General features: G+C 68.8%; 1 protein-coding gene across 16 annotated transcripts in view; it reads left to right on the top strand.

The window, feature by feature from the left end:
* LOC134550975 (plectin-like) overlaps positions 1–16,076 on the top strand; it is a 68,464-nt gene that overhangs the window by 37,338 nt on the left and 15,050 nt on the right. For all 16 annotated transcript variants that reach the window (XM_063398627.1, XM_063398538.1, XM_063398270.1 and 13 more), the window contains 16 exons: positions 253–380; positions 1,258–1,351; positions 1,487–1,641; positions 2,413–2,734; positions 3,712–3,789; positions 4,468–4,629; positions 7,031–7,135; positions 7,596–7,691; positions 7,788–7,913; positions 8,568–8,720; positions 9,575–9,729; positions 9,802–9,928; positions 11,295–11,478; positions 13,041–13,198; positions 14,514–14,692; positions 15,806–15,944. In XM_063398627.1, coding sequence (XP_063254697.1) covers positions 253–380; positions 1,258–1,351; positions 1,487–1,641; positions 2,413–2,734; positions 3,712–3,789; positions 4,468–4,629; positions 7,031–7,135; positions 7,596–7,691; positions 7,788–7,913; positions 8,568–8,720; positions 9,575–9,729; positions 9,802–9,928; positions 11,295–11,478; positions 13,041–13,198; positions 14,514–14,692; positions 15,806–15,944 — 2,361 coding nt within the window. The remainder of the gene's footprint in view (positions 1–252; positions 381–1,257; positions 1,352–1,486; positions 1,642–2,412; positions 2,735–3,711; positions 3,790–4,467; positions 4,630–7,030; positions 7,136–7,595; positions 7,692–7,787; positions 7,914–8,567; positions 8,721–9,574; positions 9,730–9,801; positions 9,929–11,294; positions 11,479–13,040; positions 13,199–14,513; positions 14,693–15,805; positions 15,945–16,076) is intronic.

Below are 16,076 nucleotides of genomic sequence, written 5' to 3'. Positions count from 1 at the left end.
GGTCCTAGGGGCTGTGTGTCCCGGGGTGTCGGGTCTTGGGGGGCTCGGGGTGGGTCCCAGGGGGGTGAGGGTCCCGGGGCCGCTGTGTGTCCCGGGGTGTCCCAGGGTGCCAGGGGCCCTGGGGGGCTCGGGGTGGGTCCTGAGGGGTGTGGGGTGGGCCCTGGGGGGCTCGGGGTGGGTCCCACGGGAGTGAGGGTCCCGGGGGTCCCCCGTCACGCCCCTGGGGCAGCGTGTGACACTCGGGGCGCGCAGGGCGCGGTGCAGGCGGGGCAGCTGAAGGTGCCCCCCGGGTACCACCCGCTGGACGTGGAGAAGGAGTGGGGGCGGCTGCACGTGGCGGTGCTGGAGCGGGAGAAGCTGCTGCGGGCCGAGTTCGAGAGGCGAGTCCGGGGGGGCCCGGGGGGGCGGGCAGGGCCGCGCTGGCACCGGCACCCCCCTCCCGCTGCCAAACCGCGGGGCCGGGCCCGGGTGGGGAGTCCCGGCCCCCCCGAGGGGGAACCGCAGGGCTCTGAGTCACCGCCGCGGCTGGGACAGCTCTGAGGAGCGGCCCGAGCGCGGCACGGCACGGAACGGAACGGCGGGAGAGGGAGGGGCAGGGCCGGGACAGCGGGGAGGGGGGGGGATTGGAAATTGGGGATTGGGAATTGGGGATGGGGATTGGGATGGGGTGGGATTGGGATGGGGATTGGGAATTGGGGATTGGGAATTGGGATTTGGATTGGGATGGGGTGAGATTGGGATGGGATGGGGAATTGGGATTGGGATTGGGGCGGGATGGGGTTAGGAAGTAGAACAGGGAGTGTGATGGAATTTGGATGGGATTTGGGGGGATTTGGAACAGGATGGGGATTGGGATGGGGATAGGAGGTAAAACGGGGAGTGTGATGGGGATTTGGATGAGGTTCAGGGGGATTGGGAACAGGATGGCAGGCAGGATGGGGACGGGGATTTGGACAGAGATTTGGATGGGGCTGGGGGGGATTTGGAATGGGATGGGGATTGGGAATTGGATTTGGATTGGGGATGGATTGGCATTGGGATTGGGATTGGGATGGGATTGGGGCAGGATGAGGTTTGGGATGGGGCCAGGATGGGAACGGGAAAAGCAAGATGAGGATGTGGAGGGGAATTGGGAGCAGGGCGGGGAGCAGGACAGGGAACAGGCTGCCCCATGGGACAGCACCCATGGCCAGGACAGCTGCCCCCCGTGCTGACCGTGTCCCCCCGTGCTGACCGTGTCCCCCGGTGTCCCCGCAGGCTGGAGCGGCTGCAGCGCGTGGTCACCAAGCTGCAGATGGAGTCGGGGCTGTGCGAGGAGCAGCTGAACCAGGCGGACGCTCTGCTGCAGGCGGTGAGCGCCGGCGGCCCCGGGGCGGGGCGGGCTGCGGGACCGGCACCGGGACCGGCACCGGGGCGGGGCGGGCTGCGGGACCGGCCCCGGCCGTGCCCGTGTCCCCGGGCGGGTCCTCACCGTCCCTCCCCGCAGGACGTGCGGCTGCTGGCGGCCGGGAAGGCTCCGCAGAAGGCGGCCGAGGTGGAGCGGGACCTGGACAAGGCGGACGCCATGATCCGGCTGCTCTTCAACGACGTGCAGAGCCTCAAGGACGGGCGGCACCCGCAGGGCGAGCAGATGTACCGCCGGTACGGGGGGGTCCCCACGGCCCTGTGTCCCCCGAGCCCTGCGTGTCCCCGGTCCCCCCAGAGCCCTGCGTGTCCCCTGTGTCCCCAGAGCCCTGTGTGCCCTCCCGGTCCCCCCAGAGCCCTGCGTGTCCCCTGTGTCCCCCGTGCTGCCCATGCCCCCTGTGCTCCCTGCACCCCCAACCACCCCCGTGTCCCCTGTGCCCCCCAAAACCCTGCAAAGCCTCCTGTGACCCCCGTGCCCTGCATGTCCCCCCGTGTCCCCTGTGCCCCTCAAAGCCCCCCATGCTCTCAGCGGCCCTTGCACCCCCCAAAAGCCGCCTGCACACCCCACAGCAACTCAAGCCCCCAAAGCCTCCCACGTCCCCAAACTCCCCGTGTTCTCTGTACCCCCTTGCAACCCCCAAAAGCTCCTTCTGACCCCAAAGCCTCCCTCATCCCCAAACTCCCCATATTCGCTGTAACCCCGTGCAATCCCCAAGAGACCCAAAGCTCCTCCTGACCCCAAACCTTCCATGTTCTTTGTACCCTCTTACAACCCCCCAAAACCCCTCCTGACCCCAAAGCCTCCCACATCCCCAAACCCTCCATGTTCATTGTACCCCCTTGCAGGCCCCCAAAGCACCTCCTGGCCCCAAAGCTCCTCCTGACCCCAAAGTCTCAAATGTCCCCAAACCCTCCATGTTCTCTGTACCCCCTTGCAACCTCTGTACACCCCAAAGCCCTTCCTGACCCCAAAGCCCCCGTGCCCCCCGCTGACCCTCCCTCCCACAGCGTGTACCGCCTGCACGAGCGCCTGGTGTCCATCCGCACCGAGTACAACCTGCGCCTCAAGTCGGGGGCGCCGGTGACGGCGGTGACAACGGTGACAGCGGCGACGGTGCCACCGGGGCAGCGGCGGCCGGAGCCGGACGAGGCCCCGCTGCGCTACCTGCAGGAGCTGCTGGCCTGGGTGGAGGAGAACCAGCGGCGCGTGGCCGCGGCCGAGTGGGGCGCGGACCTGCCCACCGTGGAGACGCACCTGGGCGCGCACCGCGGGCTGCACCGCGCCATCGAGGAGTTCCGCGCCAAGGTGGAGCGGGCACGGGCCGACGAGGTGAGAGCCTGCGGGGGGCTGGGGGTGATGAGGTGAGACCCCTGGGTGCTGGGGGTGACAAAGTGGGTCCCCTGGGTGCTGGGGATCCCCATGTCCTGGGGGTGACAAGGTGAGACCCCTGGGTGCTGGGGGTGATGAGGTGAGACCCCTGGGTGCTGGGGATCCCCAGGTGCTGGGGGTGATGAGGTGAGACCCCTGGGTGCTGGGGGTGACAAAGTGGGACCCCTGGGTGCTGGGGATCCCCAGGTGCTGGGGGTGATGAGGTGAGACCCCTGGATGCTGGGGATCCTCAGGTGCTGGGGACAACAAGGTGAGAGCCCTGGGTGCTGGGGTTCCCCATGTCCTGGGAGTGATGAGGGTGGGACCCCTGGGTGCTGGGGATCCCCAGGTGTTGGGGCTGATGGGGTGAGAGCCCCTGGGTGCTGGGGATCCCCAGGTCCTGGGGGTGATGAAGTGGGACCCCTGGGTGCTGGGGATCCCCAGGTCCTGGGGGGTGACAAGATGAGAGCCCCTGGGTGCTGGGGGTGACAAGGTGAGACCCCTGGGTGCTGGGGATCCCCAGGTGCTGGGGGTCCTCTGGGGCTCTTCCCGCACTCCTTCCAGGGGTCCCCCCAGGGCTGTCCCCTCCCCTGCTCCTGCGCCATTCCTGTGGGGCTGCCCTTGCTCTGTGCCTCGGGGTCCCCGAAGCCCCAAGGCCGCCCCCCTTCCTGTCCCTGGGGGTCCCCAGGGCTCCCCCTCCTCTGCTCCTGGGGCTGTGCACAGCCCGGTGGGCGGGGGGTTTGGGGAGAGGGGCCCACCCCGGCCCCAACAGCTCTGCCCCTGCTCCGGAGCCCCCTGGAGTGCCCTGGGAGGGCGGGGGGCACCCAGGGGTGGCCCCTCCGCCGCCCTCCCCACACGGGGCCCTGCTGTCCCACCCCTTGCGGGGGCGGGGGGCAGCTGGGGCGGGGGTCCCGGCGCTGATGGCGCGTCCCCCCCAGGCGCAGCTGACCCCCGGCCCCAGCGGCGCGTACCGGGAGTGCCTGGGCAAGCTGGAGCTGCAGTACGCCAAGCTGCTGGTGAGGAGTGGGGCGGGAACGGGGAATGGGGGCGGGAATGGGGAATGGGGGCGGGAATGGGGAATGGGGGCGGGAATGGGGTTGGGGGGAATTGGGAATGGGATAAGGGGCAGGATTGGGATTGGATATGGAGGAATTGGGATTGGGATGAAGGTGGGATGGGGGACAGGATGGGAATGTGAAAAGCAAGACGGGGATGTGGGGGACGGGACTGGGAGCAGGACAGGGAACAGGATGGGGACCTGACACGAGGGGACCTGCTGGGGAGGGGGCGTGTGGCAGGAGGGAGCCCTGCCGCTGGGGGCCAGGGCAGGGGGTGTGACAGGGGAGAGACCTGCTGGAGCAGGGGGGACAGAGGGGGGACAGGACAGTGGGAGGGGACAGAGGGTATGGGGATTTTGGGGGCTGGGGGGAGGATAAGAGGGGACAGACGGGGGACAGTGGTGGGGGGGTTGTTGTGCTGGGGGTGGGGTTTGGGGGCTGTGGGGAGGATAAGGGGGGACAGAGGGTGTGACAGGAGGGGGGACAGGACAGCGAGGGGGGTTGTTGTGCCTGGGGCAGAGTTTGGGGGCTGTGGGGAGGATAAGGGGGGACAGAGGGTGCGGAGGGGCAGCCCTGTGGGGCGTGGCCATGAAGGGCAAGGTGACAGCCACAAGCCACCCCCCTGTGCCCCCCCAGAACTCGTCCAAGTCGCGGCTGCGGCACCTGGAGAGCCTGCACGGCTTTGTCAGCGCCGCCACCAAGGAGCTGCTGTGGCTGAGCGAGCGCGAGGAGGAGGAGGTGGCCTTCGACTGGAGCCACAACAACGCCGCCATGGCTGCCAAGAAGGAGAGCTACTCGGTACGGGGGGCACGGAGCGTGGGCACAGGCACGGGGGTGGGCACGGGCACAGGAATGGGCACAGACATGGAGCGTGGGCACGGACACGGGGGCGGGCACGGACACGGGAATGGGCACGGACACGGACATGGAGATGGAGATGAGCACTGGGATGGGCACTGGGATGGGCACAGACATGGGGGATGGACATGGACATGACATGGGCAAGGACACACGGCTGAGCACCGGGATGGGCACGGACACGGGGGTGGGCACCAGGATGGGCATGGACACGGACACAGGGATGGACAAGGACATGACATGGGCACGGACATAGGCATGGACATAGACACAGGGATGGGCACCGGGATGGGGATGGACATGTGGATGAACACGGGGGCGGGCATGGACACGGGGGTAGGCACTGGGATGGGCATGGACAGGGGGGCGGGCACGGACAGGGGGGTGGGCACGGACACGGACATGACATGGGCTCGGACACAGGGATGGGCACAGACATGGACACGACATGAGCATGGACACTGGGATGGACATGGGGAGGGGGATGGGCATGGACACGGGCATGGACACGGGGATGGACACAGGGATGGGCACCAGGAGGAGCATGGACATGGGCACAGACACGGACATGACATGGGCTTGGACACAGGGATGGGCACTGGGATGGGCGTGGACACGAGCATGGACACAGGGATGGACATGGGGATGGGCACAGGCACAGACACGACATGGGCACAGACACAGGGATGGGCACAGACATGGACACGACATGAGCATGGACACTGGGATGGACATGGGGATGGGGATGGGCATGGACACCAGGATGGGCATGGACATGGGCATGGACACGGGGATGGGCACCAGGAGGAGCGTGGACATGGGCACAGACACGGACATGACATGGGCTTGGACACAGGGATGGGCACTGGGATGGGCATGGACATGAGCATGGACACAGGGATGGATACAAGGATGGGCACAGACATGGGCATGGACACGGGGATGGGCTCCAGGAGGAGCATGGACACGGGCACGGACACAGGGATGGGCACAGAAATGAGCACGGACATGGACATAGGGATGGGTGTGGCCATGACATGGACATGCGTGTGGGCAGACACTCATGGAGCACGGCTGCTCCATGTGGACACACCCACAGACACACCCACATGTGCCATGCCCACACACGGACACACACACGGCTGTGCCACCCAGTCCCCTCCCTGCCCTGCAGCTCTGAGCCCCCGTGTGCCCCCCACACCCAGAACCCCCAAAGCCCCCCGAGCACCCCCAGAGCCCCCCTTGCACACACAGCCCCGGCTGTACACACGCACACAGAGCTGTGCACACGCGTGTGAGCTCTGCCCCCCCAGCTGTGCACACATGTGTGAGCCGTGACCCCCCAGTCCTCCCCAGCCATGCACACGCGTGTGAGCCCTGACCTCCCTGCCCCCCAGCCATGCACACACGTGTGAGCCTTGCCCCCAGCCATGCACACACGTGTGAGCCTTGCCCCCTGGCCATGCACACGCGTGTGAGCCCTGCCCCCCGGCCATGCACACACGTGTGAGCCTTGCCCCCTGGCCATGCACACACGTGTGAGCCTTGCCCCCTGGCCATGCACACACGTGTGAGCCTTGCCCCCTGGCCATGCACACGCATGTGAGCCCTGCCCCCCGGCCATGCACACATGTGTGAGCCTTGCCCCCCGGCCATGCACACACGTGTGAGCCCTGCCCGCTGGCCGTGCACACGTGTGTGAGCCCTGCCCCCCGGCCATGCACACACGTGTGTGAGCCCTGCCCCCCAGCCATGCACACGTGTGAGCCCTGTACCCTCCGGCCATGCACACACGTGTGAGCCCTGTACCCTCCGGCCACGCACACACGTGTGAGCCCTGCCCCCCGGCCATGCACACACGTGTGAGCCCTGCCCCCTGGCCATGCACACGCGTGTGAGCCCTGCCCACTGGCCATGCACACGCATGTGAGCCCTGCCCGCTGGCCATGCACACGCGTGTGAGCCCTGCCCCCCGGCCATGTGCACACGTGTGTGAGCCCTGCCCGCCGGCCGTGCACACGTGTGTGAGCCCTGCCCGCCGGCCGTGCACACGTGTGTGAACCCTGCCCACTGGCCGTGCACACACGTGTGAGCCCTGTACCCTCTGGCCATGCACACGCGTGTGAGCCCTGCCCGCCGGCCGTGCACACGTGTGTGAGCCCTGCCCACTGGCCATGCACACGCGTGTGAGCCCTGCCCACTGGCCGTGCACACACGTGTGAGCCCTGTACCCTCTGGCCATGCACACGCGTGTGAGCCCTGTACCCTCTGGCCATGCACACGCGTGTGAGCCCTGTACCCTCTGGCCATGCACACGTGTGTGAGCCCTGCCCCTGCCCAGGCGCTGATGCGGGAGCTGGAGCTGCGGGAGCGGCGGATCCAGGAGCTGCGGACCTCGGGGGAGCGGCTGCTGCGTGAGGAGCACCCCGGGGCGCAGACGCTGGAGGTGGGCGTGGGGCTGGGGGGAAATGGGGAGGGGGGCATGAGAGGGGCCGGGGGGCCGCAGGGACCGGGGCAGGGACAGGGAGGGTGTGGGGAATCCAGAGGGGGTCCAGCCTCAGTGACCTTGGGGGACTGAAGGGGCTGGGAGAGCCCGAGGGGCAGCTTGGGGACCTGGTGGGTTGGGGAGGGGGTCCAGGGGGGTCTGGGCGCTGGGGGTCAGCAGTGAGGGGTACTGGGGGCACTGGTGCGGGGTGCAGTGGGCACTGGGAGCACTGGTGGGGAGGGAAGTGGGGACTGGGGGCACTGGTGTGGCTGCTGTACCAGTGCAGGTGCAGGTCAGGTGAGGGTGTGGGCACCTGAACCGGTGAGGTGGGGGCGTGGCCGCCGTAGCGGTGGGGGCGTGGCCGCCGTACCTGGGCAGGTGCCCCCGGTGCCAGCCCCGGTGACCCCCCCGTGCCCCCCAGGCGTTCCTGGCGGCGCTGCAGACGCAGTGGAGCTGGATGCTGCAGCTCTGCTGCTGCATCGAGACGCACCTGAAGGAGAACACCAACTACTTCCAGGTACGGGGGGTGCCGGGGCGGGGCTGGAAGCGGGGGGGGGAGGGCAGGGGAGGGGAGGGGAAGGGGGAGCCCCACGCTGACCCCCGGCCCCCCCAGTTCTTTGCCGAGGTGCGCGAGGCCGAGGAGCTGCTGCGCAAGACGGAGGAGACGATGCGGCGCAAGTTCAGCTGCGACCGCGGCACCACGGCCACGCGCCTCGAGGACCTGCTGCAGGACCTGGCGGTGAGGGAGACCCCCGGGAGGACCCCCAGGCGGACCCCCAGGGGCCAGGGGCACCCCCGCAACGACCCCCAGACCCTGGGATTTCTCCCCGGGATCTCCAGGGTGACCCTGGGGCATGACCTTGTAGCGAGGGCAAGCGGGAGGGAGCCCGGGGGAGTGCCCAAGTCGAGCCCACCCCGCAAGACCCTCAGGGTGACCCCAACCCCATGGCAACCCCAGGGTGACCCCACCTGCAGGGTGACCCCAGCCCCATGGCAACCCCAGGGTCACCCCACCTGCAGGGTGACCCCAGCCCCCTGCAGCCCCCAGGGTGACCCCACCTGCAGGGTGACCCCCAAAATCAGAGTCCCACAGCCGCCCCTGAGGTGTCCAGCTGCAGAGTGCTGGGGTGCCACCTCCACTGCAGCCCCTGGTGTGACCCCAACATGTCCAATGGTGCAACAGACTGGGGTGACCCCCCCCCCCCAGGCTTGTATTCCTGACCCCTCCCTAAACTCCTGGGAGCCCCCCAAATCCCAAGAGCTCCCAAAACCTTTGGAACCCCCTGACATTTCTGAGCGCTCTCAAAAACCCCTGATATCTCCCTAAAATTCTGCTGTCCCCCAACACCACGGGACACCCCAAATCCTGAGGTGCCCCCCCGTGCCCCCGCAGGAGCAGAAGGAGCAGCTGGCGGAGCTGGGGGCGCAGCTGGGGGGGCTCTCCCGCCGCGCCAGGACCATCGTGCAGCTGAAGCCGCGCAGCCCCTCCACCCCCCTGCAGGGCCGGCCGCCCCTCCAGGCCGTCTGTGACTACAAGCAGATGGAGGTGTGGGGGACGTGGGGCTGGGGGGGATGTGGGGAGATGGGGTGAGTCCAGCACCCCGGTCTGATGCTGCCCCAGCCCCGTGGGGGGGACACAGGAGGATCCCCCTCTGATCTGACACCATCCTGGGGGGTGAGGGGAGACATGGGGGGCCCCTACCCTTCTCTCACGCTGCCCCAGCCCCATGGGGGAGACATGGGAGACCCCCCTCTGATCTGACACCACCCTGGGGGACAAGGGGAGACATGGGGGACCCCTCACCCTTCTCTCCTGCTGCCCCAGCCCCATGGGGTGGACACAGGAGGACCCCACTCTGGTCTGACACCATCCTGGGGGGTGAGGGGACACATGGGGAACCCCCCACCCTTCTCTCACGCTGCCCCAGCCCCATGGGGAGGGACACAAGGCACCCCCTTCTGGTCTGACACCATCCTAGGGGACAAGGGGGACCCCCCACCCTTCTCTCATCCTCCCCCAGCCCCGTGGGGGGGACACAAGGGGGGACACAAGGGGGGACACAAGGACCCCCCTCTGGTCTGACACCACCCTGAGGGAGGAGGGGAGACCTGGGGGACCCCCCACCATTCTCTCACACTGTCCCTGCCCCATGGGGGAGACATGGGGGACCCCCTCACCCTTCTCTCCTGCTGCCCCAGCCCCGTGGGGGGGACACAAGGGGAGACATGGGGGACCCCCCACCCTTCTCTCACGCTGCCCCCGCCCCATGAGGGCACACAAGGCGTCCCCCACCCAGACAGGCCACACCAGGCCCATAGTGGGGGAATATGGGGGGGGACACTGAGGAGCACGGGAGAGGCCCAGGGGCCCGCAGCCCACCCAAACCCCTCGCCCCGCAGGTGACGGTGCACAAGAACGACGCCTGCGCCCTGCTGAACCACGCGCAGCCGCAGCAGTGGCGGGTGCTGAGCGCCGCCGGCACCGAGGCCGTCGTCCCCTCCGTCTGCTTCCTCCTGCCACCCCCCAACAAGGAGGCTTTGGAGGCCGTGCACAGGTGGGGACAGTGACCCCGCGCCCCGCCCGGGCTCCCCCGCCTGTCCCCCGCTCTGACTCGGTGTCCCCGCAGGTTGGAGAGCACCCACCAGCAGCTGCTGGGGCTGTGGCAGCAGCTGCACCAGGACCTGCGCGCCCTGCGCTCCTGGCAGTACCTGACGCGGGACATCCAGCAGATCCAGTCCTGGACACACGTCACGGTGAGTTCCTGGGGGTCCTGGTGAGTTCCCGGGGGTCCTGGTGAGTTCCTGGGGGTCCTGGTGAGGTCCCAGGGGTCCCAGCGAGTTCCCGGGGGTCCTGGTGAGTTCCTGGGGGTCCCGATGGGGCGCAGGGGTCCTGGAAGTCCCAGTGATTTTCCGGGGGTCCCAGTGAGTTCCCAGGGGTCCTGGCGAGTTCCTGGGGGTCCCAGTGGGGCGCAGGGGTCCCACTGGGGCGCAGGGGTGCCGGGGGTCCCAGTGATTTCCCGGGGGTCCCGATGGGGCGCAGGGGTGCCGGGGGTCCCAGTGATTTCCTGGGGGTTCCGGTGGGGGTCCCACAGTGATTTCCCGGGGGTCCTGGTGGGGTGCAGGGGTGCCGGGGGTCCCAGTGAGTTCCCGGGGGTCCCAGTAAGGTCCCAGGGGTCCCGGTGGGGGTCCCACAGTGAGTTCCCGGGGTCCTGGTGAGTTCCTGGGGGTTCCGGTGGGGCACAGAGGTGCCGGGGGTCCCAGTGAGTTCCCGGGGGTCCCGGTGGGGCACAGAGGTGCCGGGGGTCCCAGTGAGTTCCCGGGGGTCCCGGTGGGGCACAGAGGTGCCGGGGGTCCCGATGGGGCACAGGGGTGCTGGGGGTCCCAGTGAGTTCCCGGGGTCCTGGCAAGTTCCTGGGGTCCCGGTGGGGTGCAGGGGTGCTGGGGGTCCCAGTGATTTCCCGGGGGTCCCGGTGGGGCGCAGGGGTCCCGGTGGGGCGCAGGGGTCCTGGGAGTCCCAGTGATTTTCCGGGGGTCCCAGTGAGTTCCCAGGGGTCCTGGCGAGTTCCTGGGGGTCCCAGTGAGGCGCAGGGGTCCCACTGGGGCGCAGGGGTGCCGGGGGTCCCAGTGATTTCCCGGGGGTCCCAGTGATTTCCTGGGGGTCCCGGTGGGGCGCAGGGGTGCTGGGGGTCCCAGTGATTTCCCGGGGGTCCCGATGGGGCACAGGGGTGCTGGGGGTCCCGGTGAGTTCCCAGGGGTCCCAGTAAGGTCCCAGGGGTCCCGGTGGGGGTCCCACAGTGAGTTCCCGGGGTCCTGGCAAGTTCCTGGGGGTCCCGGTGGGGCACAGAGGTGCCGGGGGTCCCAGTGATTTCCCGGGGGTCCCGGTGGGGTGCAGGGGTCCTGGGGGTCCCAGTGATTTCCTGGGGGTTCCGGTGGGGGTCCCACAGTGATTTCCTGGGGGTCCCGGTGGGGCACAGGGGTCCTGGGGGTCCCAGTGATTTCCCGGGGGTCCCACTGGGGCGCAGGGGTGCCGGGGGTCCCAGTGATTTCCCGGGGGTCCCGGTGGGGTGCAGGGGTGCCGGGGGTCCCAGCAGGGGGGGTGACACGGCCGTGTCCCCCCCAGTTCCGCACGCTGCCGGCCGAGGAGGTGCGGCAGGTGCTGTCCAGCCTGGAGAGGCACTACCAGGAGTTCCTGCGGGACAGCCAGGACGCGCCCAGCTTCCAGCCCGACGACCGCCTGCAGCTGGAGCGCGACTACAACGCCTGCACGCACAAGTACGAGCTGCTGCTGCGGAGCCAGGAGAAAGGTGCGTGTCCCCTCGCGGCCTCGGGGTGTCCCCTCGGGGTGTCCCCTCGCGGCCTCGGGGTGTCCCCTCGCGGCCTCGGGGTGTCCCCTCGCGGCCTCGGGGTGTCCCCTCGTGGCCTCGGGGTGTCCCCTCGTGGCCTCGGGGTGTCCCCTTGTGGCCTCGGGGTGTCCCTTCATGGCCTCGGGGTGTCCCCTCGCGGCCTCGGGGTGTCCCTTCATGGCCTCGGGGTGTCCCCTTGTGGCCTCGGGGTGTCCCCTCGCGGCCTCGGGGTGTCCCCTCGCGGCCTCGGGGTGTCCCCTCGCGGCCTCGGGGTGTCCCCTCGTGGCCTCGGGGTGTCCCCAGGGGTTCCCCGGGTGCTGAGCGGCTGTAGCACGACGTGGACGTGTGTGTGGGCAGGCACGCATGAAGCACGGCTGCTCCGCGTGGACACACACACGTGTGCTGTGCCCACGCATGGACACGCACACAGCTGTGCCATGCCCATGCACAGACACGCCCACGTGTGCCATGCCCATGCACAGACACGCCCACGTGTGCCGTGCCCACGCACAGACACACCCACGTGTGCCATGCCCACGCACGGACACGCACACAGCTGTGCCATGCCCATGCACGAACACACACACGTGTGCTATGCCCACACATGGACACACGTGTGCTGCGCCCACACATGGACACACGTGTGCTGTGCCCACACATGGACACACTTACGTGTGCCATGCCCATGCACGGACACACCCACATGTGCCGTGCCCACACATGGACACACTTACGTGTGCCATACCCATGCACAGACACACACATGTGCCATGTCCACGCATGGACGCACACATGGCTGTGTCACCTTGTCCCCTCCCTGCCCTGCAGCACTGAGCTCCGTGTGCCCCCCACACCCAGAACCCCAGAGCCCCCCTTGCACGCACCCGTGGTGTCCCCTGGGGTATCGCCATGGGGCTGAGCTGTCCCCAGTGTCCCCCCTCCTCACACTGACTCCTGGGGTGTCCCCAGGGTGCTGAGCCATCCCTGTCCTCTCTCCCCATCGTGCGTCCCCACGTTGTCCCCACAGTTTCTGTGGCTGCTGACCCATCCCGGTGTCCCCTCTCCTTACTGTGGGTCCCTGCAGCGTCCCCAGAGTGTCCCCAGGGTGTCCCCAGAGTTCTGAGCCATCCTGGTGTCCCTGCCGTGTCCCCGTGGTGTCCCCGGGCGCTGAGCCATCCCTGTCTTCCCTCTCCATGCTGTGGGTCCCCATGGTGTCCCCGCGGTGTCCTCAGGGCCCTGAGCCATCCCCGTGGTGTCCCCACAGTGTCCCTGAGCCATCCCTGTGTTCCCTCTCCATGCTGTGGGTCCCCATGGTGTCCCCGTGGTGTCCTCAGGGCCCTGAGCCATCCCCATGTCCCCTCTCCCTGCTGTGGGTCCCCGTGGTGTCCCTGCGGTGTCCCTGAGCCGTCCCCGTGGTGTCCCCGTGGTGTCCCCGTGGTGTCCCTGCGGTGTCCCTGAGCCATCCCCGCGGTGTCCCCGCGGTGTCCCCATGCCATCTCCAAGCCGTCCCCGTGTCCCCGCAGGCGAGCAGGACGAGTCCCTGTGCAAGAGCTACATCTCGCAGCTGAGGGACATCCGGCTGCAGCTGGAGAGCTGCGAGAGCCGCACCGTGCACCGCCTGCGCCTGCCCCTGGAGGCCGAGCCCCTGCGCGAGTGCGCGCAGCGCCAGCAGGAGCAGCAGGTGGGGACACGCGGGTGACAGGCGTGTGACGTGTGTGTGTGTGACGAGTGTGTGACATGCGTGTGAGGTGTGTGTGACACATGTGACACGTGTATGATGTGTGACACACATGTGACATGTGTGTGACACGTGACAACATGTGTGATGTGTATGTGATGTGACATGCGTGATGTGTTTGTGATGTTGTGAGACGTGTGACACATGTGACGTGTGACACAGGTGACGTGACGGGTGACGTGACGGGTGACGTGACGTGTCACGTGTGTGTCACATGTATGACACATGTATGACACACATGTGACATGTGTGACACAGCTTATGTGCGTGTGACATGTGTGACATGTGTGACATGCATGTGACATGTGTGTTGTGTGTGTGACACGTCTGTGTGACATGTGTGGGACACACATGGGATACTTGTGTGACACGTTTGTGACATGTGTGTGACATGTCAAACACGTGTGACACACGTGTGACATGTGTGACTTGCGTGTGACTTGTGTGTGACTCGTGCGTGACTCGTGTGTGACCTGCGTGTGATGTGGGTGACATGTATCAAACGCTTGTGATGTGTGACACACATGTGACTTGCATGTGATGTGCGTGTGACACGCGTGTGACACGCGCAGTACACACAGATGGGCACCTCCATGCCCTGTTGGCCGCGGGGCGTGGTTTGGGTTGAAAACCCCTCAGAGCCCACCGAGCCCGCGCTGTCCCCAGCACCGCCAAGGCCACCCTGGCCATGTCCCCAAGGGCCACGTCCCCGTGGTGGCTGTGACACCTCCCCGGGGGTGGCACTGTCCCCTGCCCGGGCAGCTGCGCCAGGCCTGGGCCGTGGTGGCTGTGACACCTCCCCGGGGGTGGCACTGTCCCCTGCCCGGGCAGCTGCGCCAGGCCTGGGCCGTGGTGGCTGTGACACCTCCCCGGGGGTGGCACTGTCCCCTGCCCAGGCAGCTGCGCCAGGCCTGGGCCGTGGTGGCTGTGACACCTCCCCGGGGTGGCACTGTCCCCTGCCCGGGCAGCTGCGCCAGGCCTGGGCCGTGGTGGCTGTGACACCTCCCCGGGTGTGGCACTGTCCCCTGCCCGGGCAGCTGCGCCAGGCCTGGGCCGTGGTGGCTGTGACACCTCCCCGGGGGTGGCACTGTCCCCTGCCCGGGCAGCTGCGCCAGGCCTGGGCCGCCCTTTCCAGGAGCAGCTTTCCCAATGTCCCTCCTCACCCCGACGGCTGCGGCGCCTTCCCCCGCCCTGCTCCTGCCGGGGTTTCTGCCGGGGCTGGCCCTGACCCGCAGCACTGAGGGCCCCTTCCCTGCAGCAAACGCACCTGGAGCTGGAGGGCATCCAGAAGAACCTGGCCAAGGTCAGCGAGAGGACGGAGCAGGTGCTGGCGCAGCCGGAGCAGGCGGGCTCGGCGCCCGTGCTGCGCTCCGAGCTGGAGGTGACGCTGCGCAAGATGGAGCAGGTGTACAGCCTGTCCAGCATCTACCTGGAGAAGTGAGTGAGCCCCGGCACGGCCCCCGAGCCCCGGCACAGCCCCCGTGCCCCGGCACAGCCCCCGAGCCCCGGCACAGCCCCTGAGCCCGACACAGCCCCCGAGCCCCGGCACAGCCCCCGAGCCCCGGAAAACCCCCGAGCCCCGGCACAGCCCCCGTGCCCCGGCACAGCCCCCGAGCCCCGGCACGGCCCCCGAGCCCCGGCACGGCCCCCGAGCCCCGGCACGGCCCCCGAGCCCCGGCACAGCCCCCGAGCCCCGGCACAGCCCCCGAGCCCCGGCACAGCCCGTGAGCCCCGGCACAGCCCCTGAACCCTGGCACGGCCCCCGAGCCCCGGCACAGCCCCCGAGCCCCGGCACAGCCCCTGAGCCCGGCACAGCCCGTGAGCCCCGGCACAGCCCCCGTGAGCCCGGCACAGCCCCCGAGCCCCGGCACAGCCCCTGAGCCCGGCACAGCCCCCGAGCCCCGGCACAGCCCCTGAGCCCGGCACCGCCCCCGAGCCCCGGCACAGCCCCCGAGCCCAGCACAGCCCCTGAGCCCGGCACGGCCCCCGAGCCCCGGCACCGCCCCTCGCTGCCCCCTGGACTCCTCTCCCTCTCCTCTCCCTCTCCTCTCCCTCTCCCTCTCCCTCTCCCTCTCCCTCTCCCTCTCCCTCTCCCTCTCCCTCTCCCTCTCCCTCTCCCTCTCCCTCTCCCTCTCCCTCTCCCTCTCCCTCTCCCTCTCCCTCTCCCTCTCCCTCTCCCACCCTGATCCCGCTCCCACCCTGATCCTGATCCCGCTCCCACCCTGATCCTGACCCCGCTCCCACCCTGATCCCGTCCCACTCCCACCCTAATCCCGATCCCGATCCCGACCCCGCTCCCACCCTGATCCTGATCCCGCTCCCACCCTGATCCCGTCCCCACTCCCACCCTGATCCCGACCCCATCCCACGCTGACCCGGTCCCCGCTCCCACCCTGATCCTGACCCCGCTCCCACCCTGATCCCGATCCCGCTCCCACCCTGATCCTGACCCCGCTCCCACCCTGATCCCGTCCCCGCTCCCACCCTGATCCCGATCCCGCTCCCACCCTGATCCTGACCCCATCCCACGCTGACCCGGTCCCCCCGCAGGCTCAAGACCATCGCGCTGGTGATCCGGAGCACGCAGGGGGCCGAGGAGCTGCTCCGCAAGTACGAGGAGCAGCTGAAGGACGTGCAGGCCGTGCCGGCCGACCTGGCCGAGCTGGAGGCCAGCAAGGCCGAGCTGAAGGTACCGGGGGGCTCCGGGGGTGCCAGGGGGTGGCCGGGGGGCACCGCGGCCGGCACTGACCACTGCCGGTACTGACCACTGCCGGCACTGACCACTGCCGGCACTGACCACTGCCGGCACTGACCGTGTCCG

This window comes from Prinia subflava, chromosome 1 (genome assembly GCF_021018805.1).
Source record: "Prinia subflava isolate CZ2003 ecotype Zambia chromosome 1, Cam_Psub_1.2, whole genome shotgun sequence".
NCBI lineage: Eukaryota > Metazoa > Chordata > Aves > Passeriformes > Cisticolidae > Prinia > Prinia subflava.
This window is presented reverse-complemented; position numbering and strand designations above follow the sequence as displayed.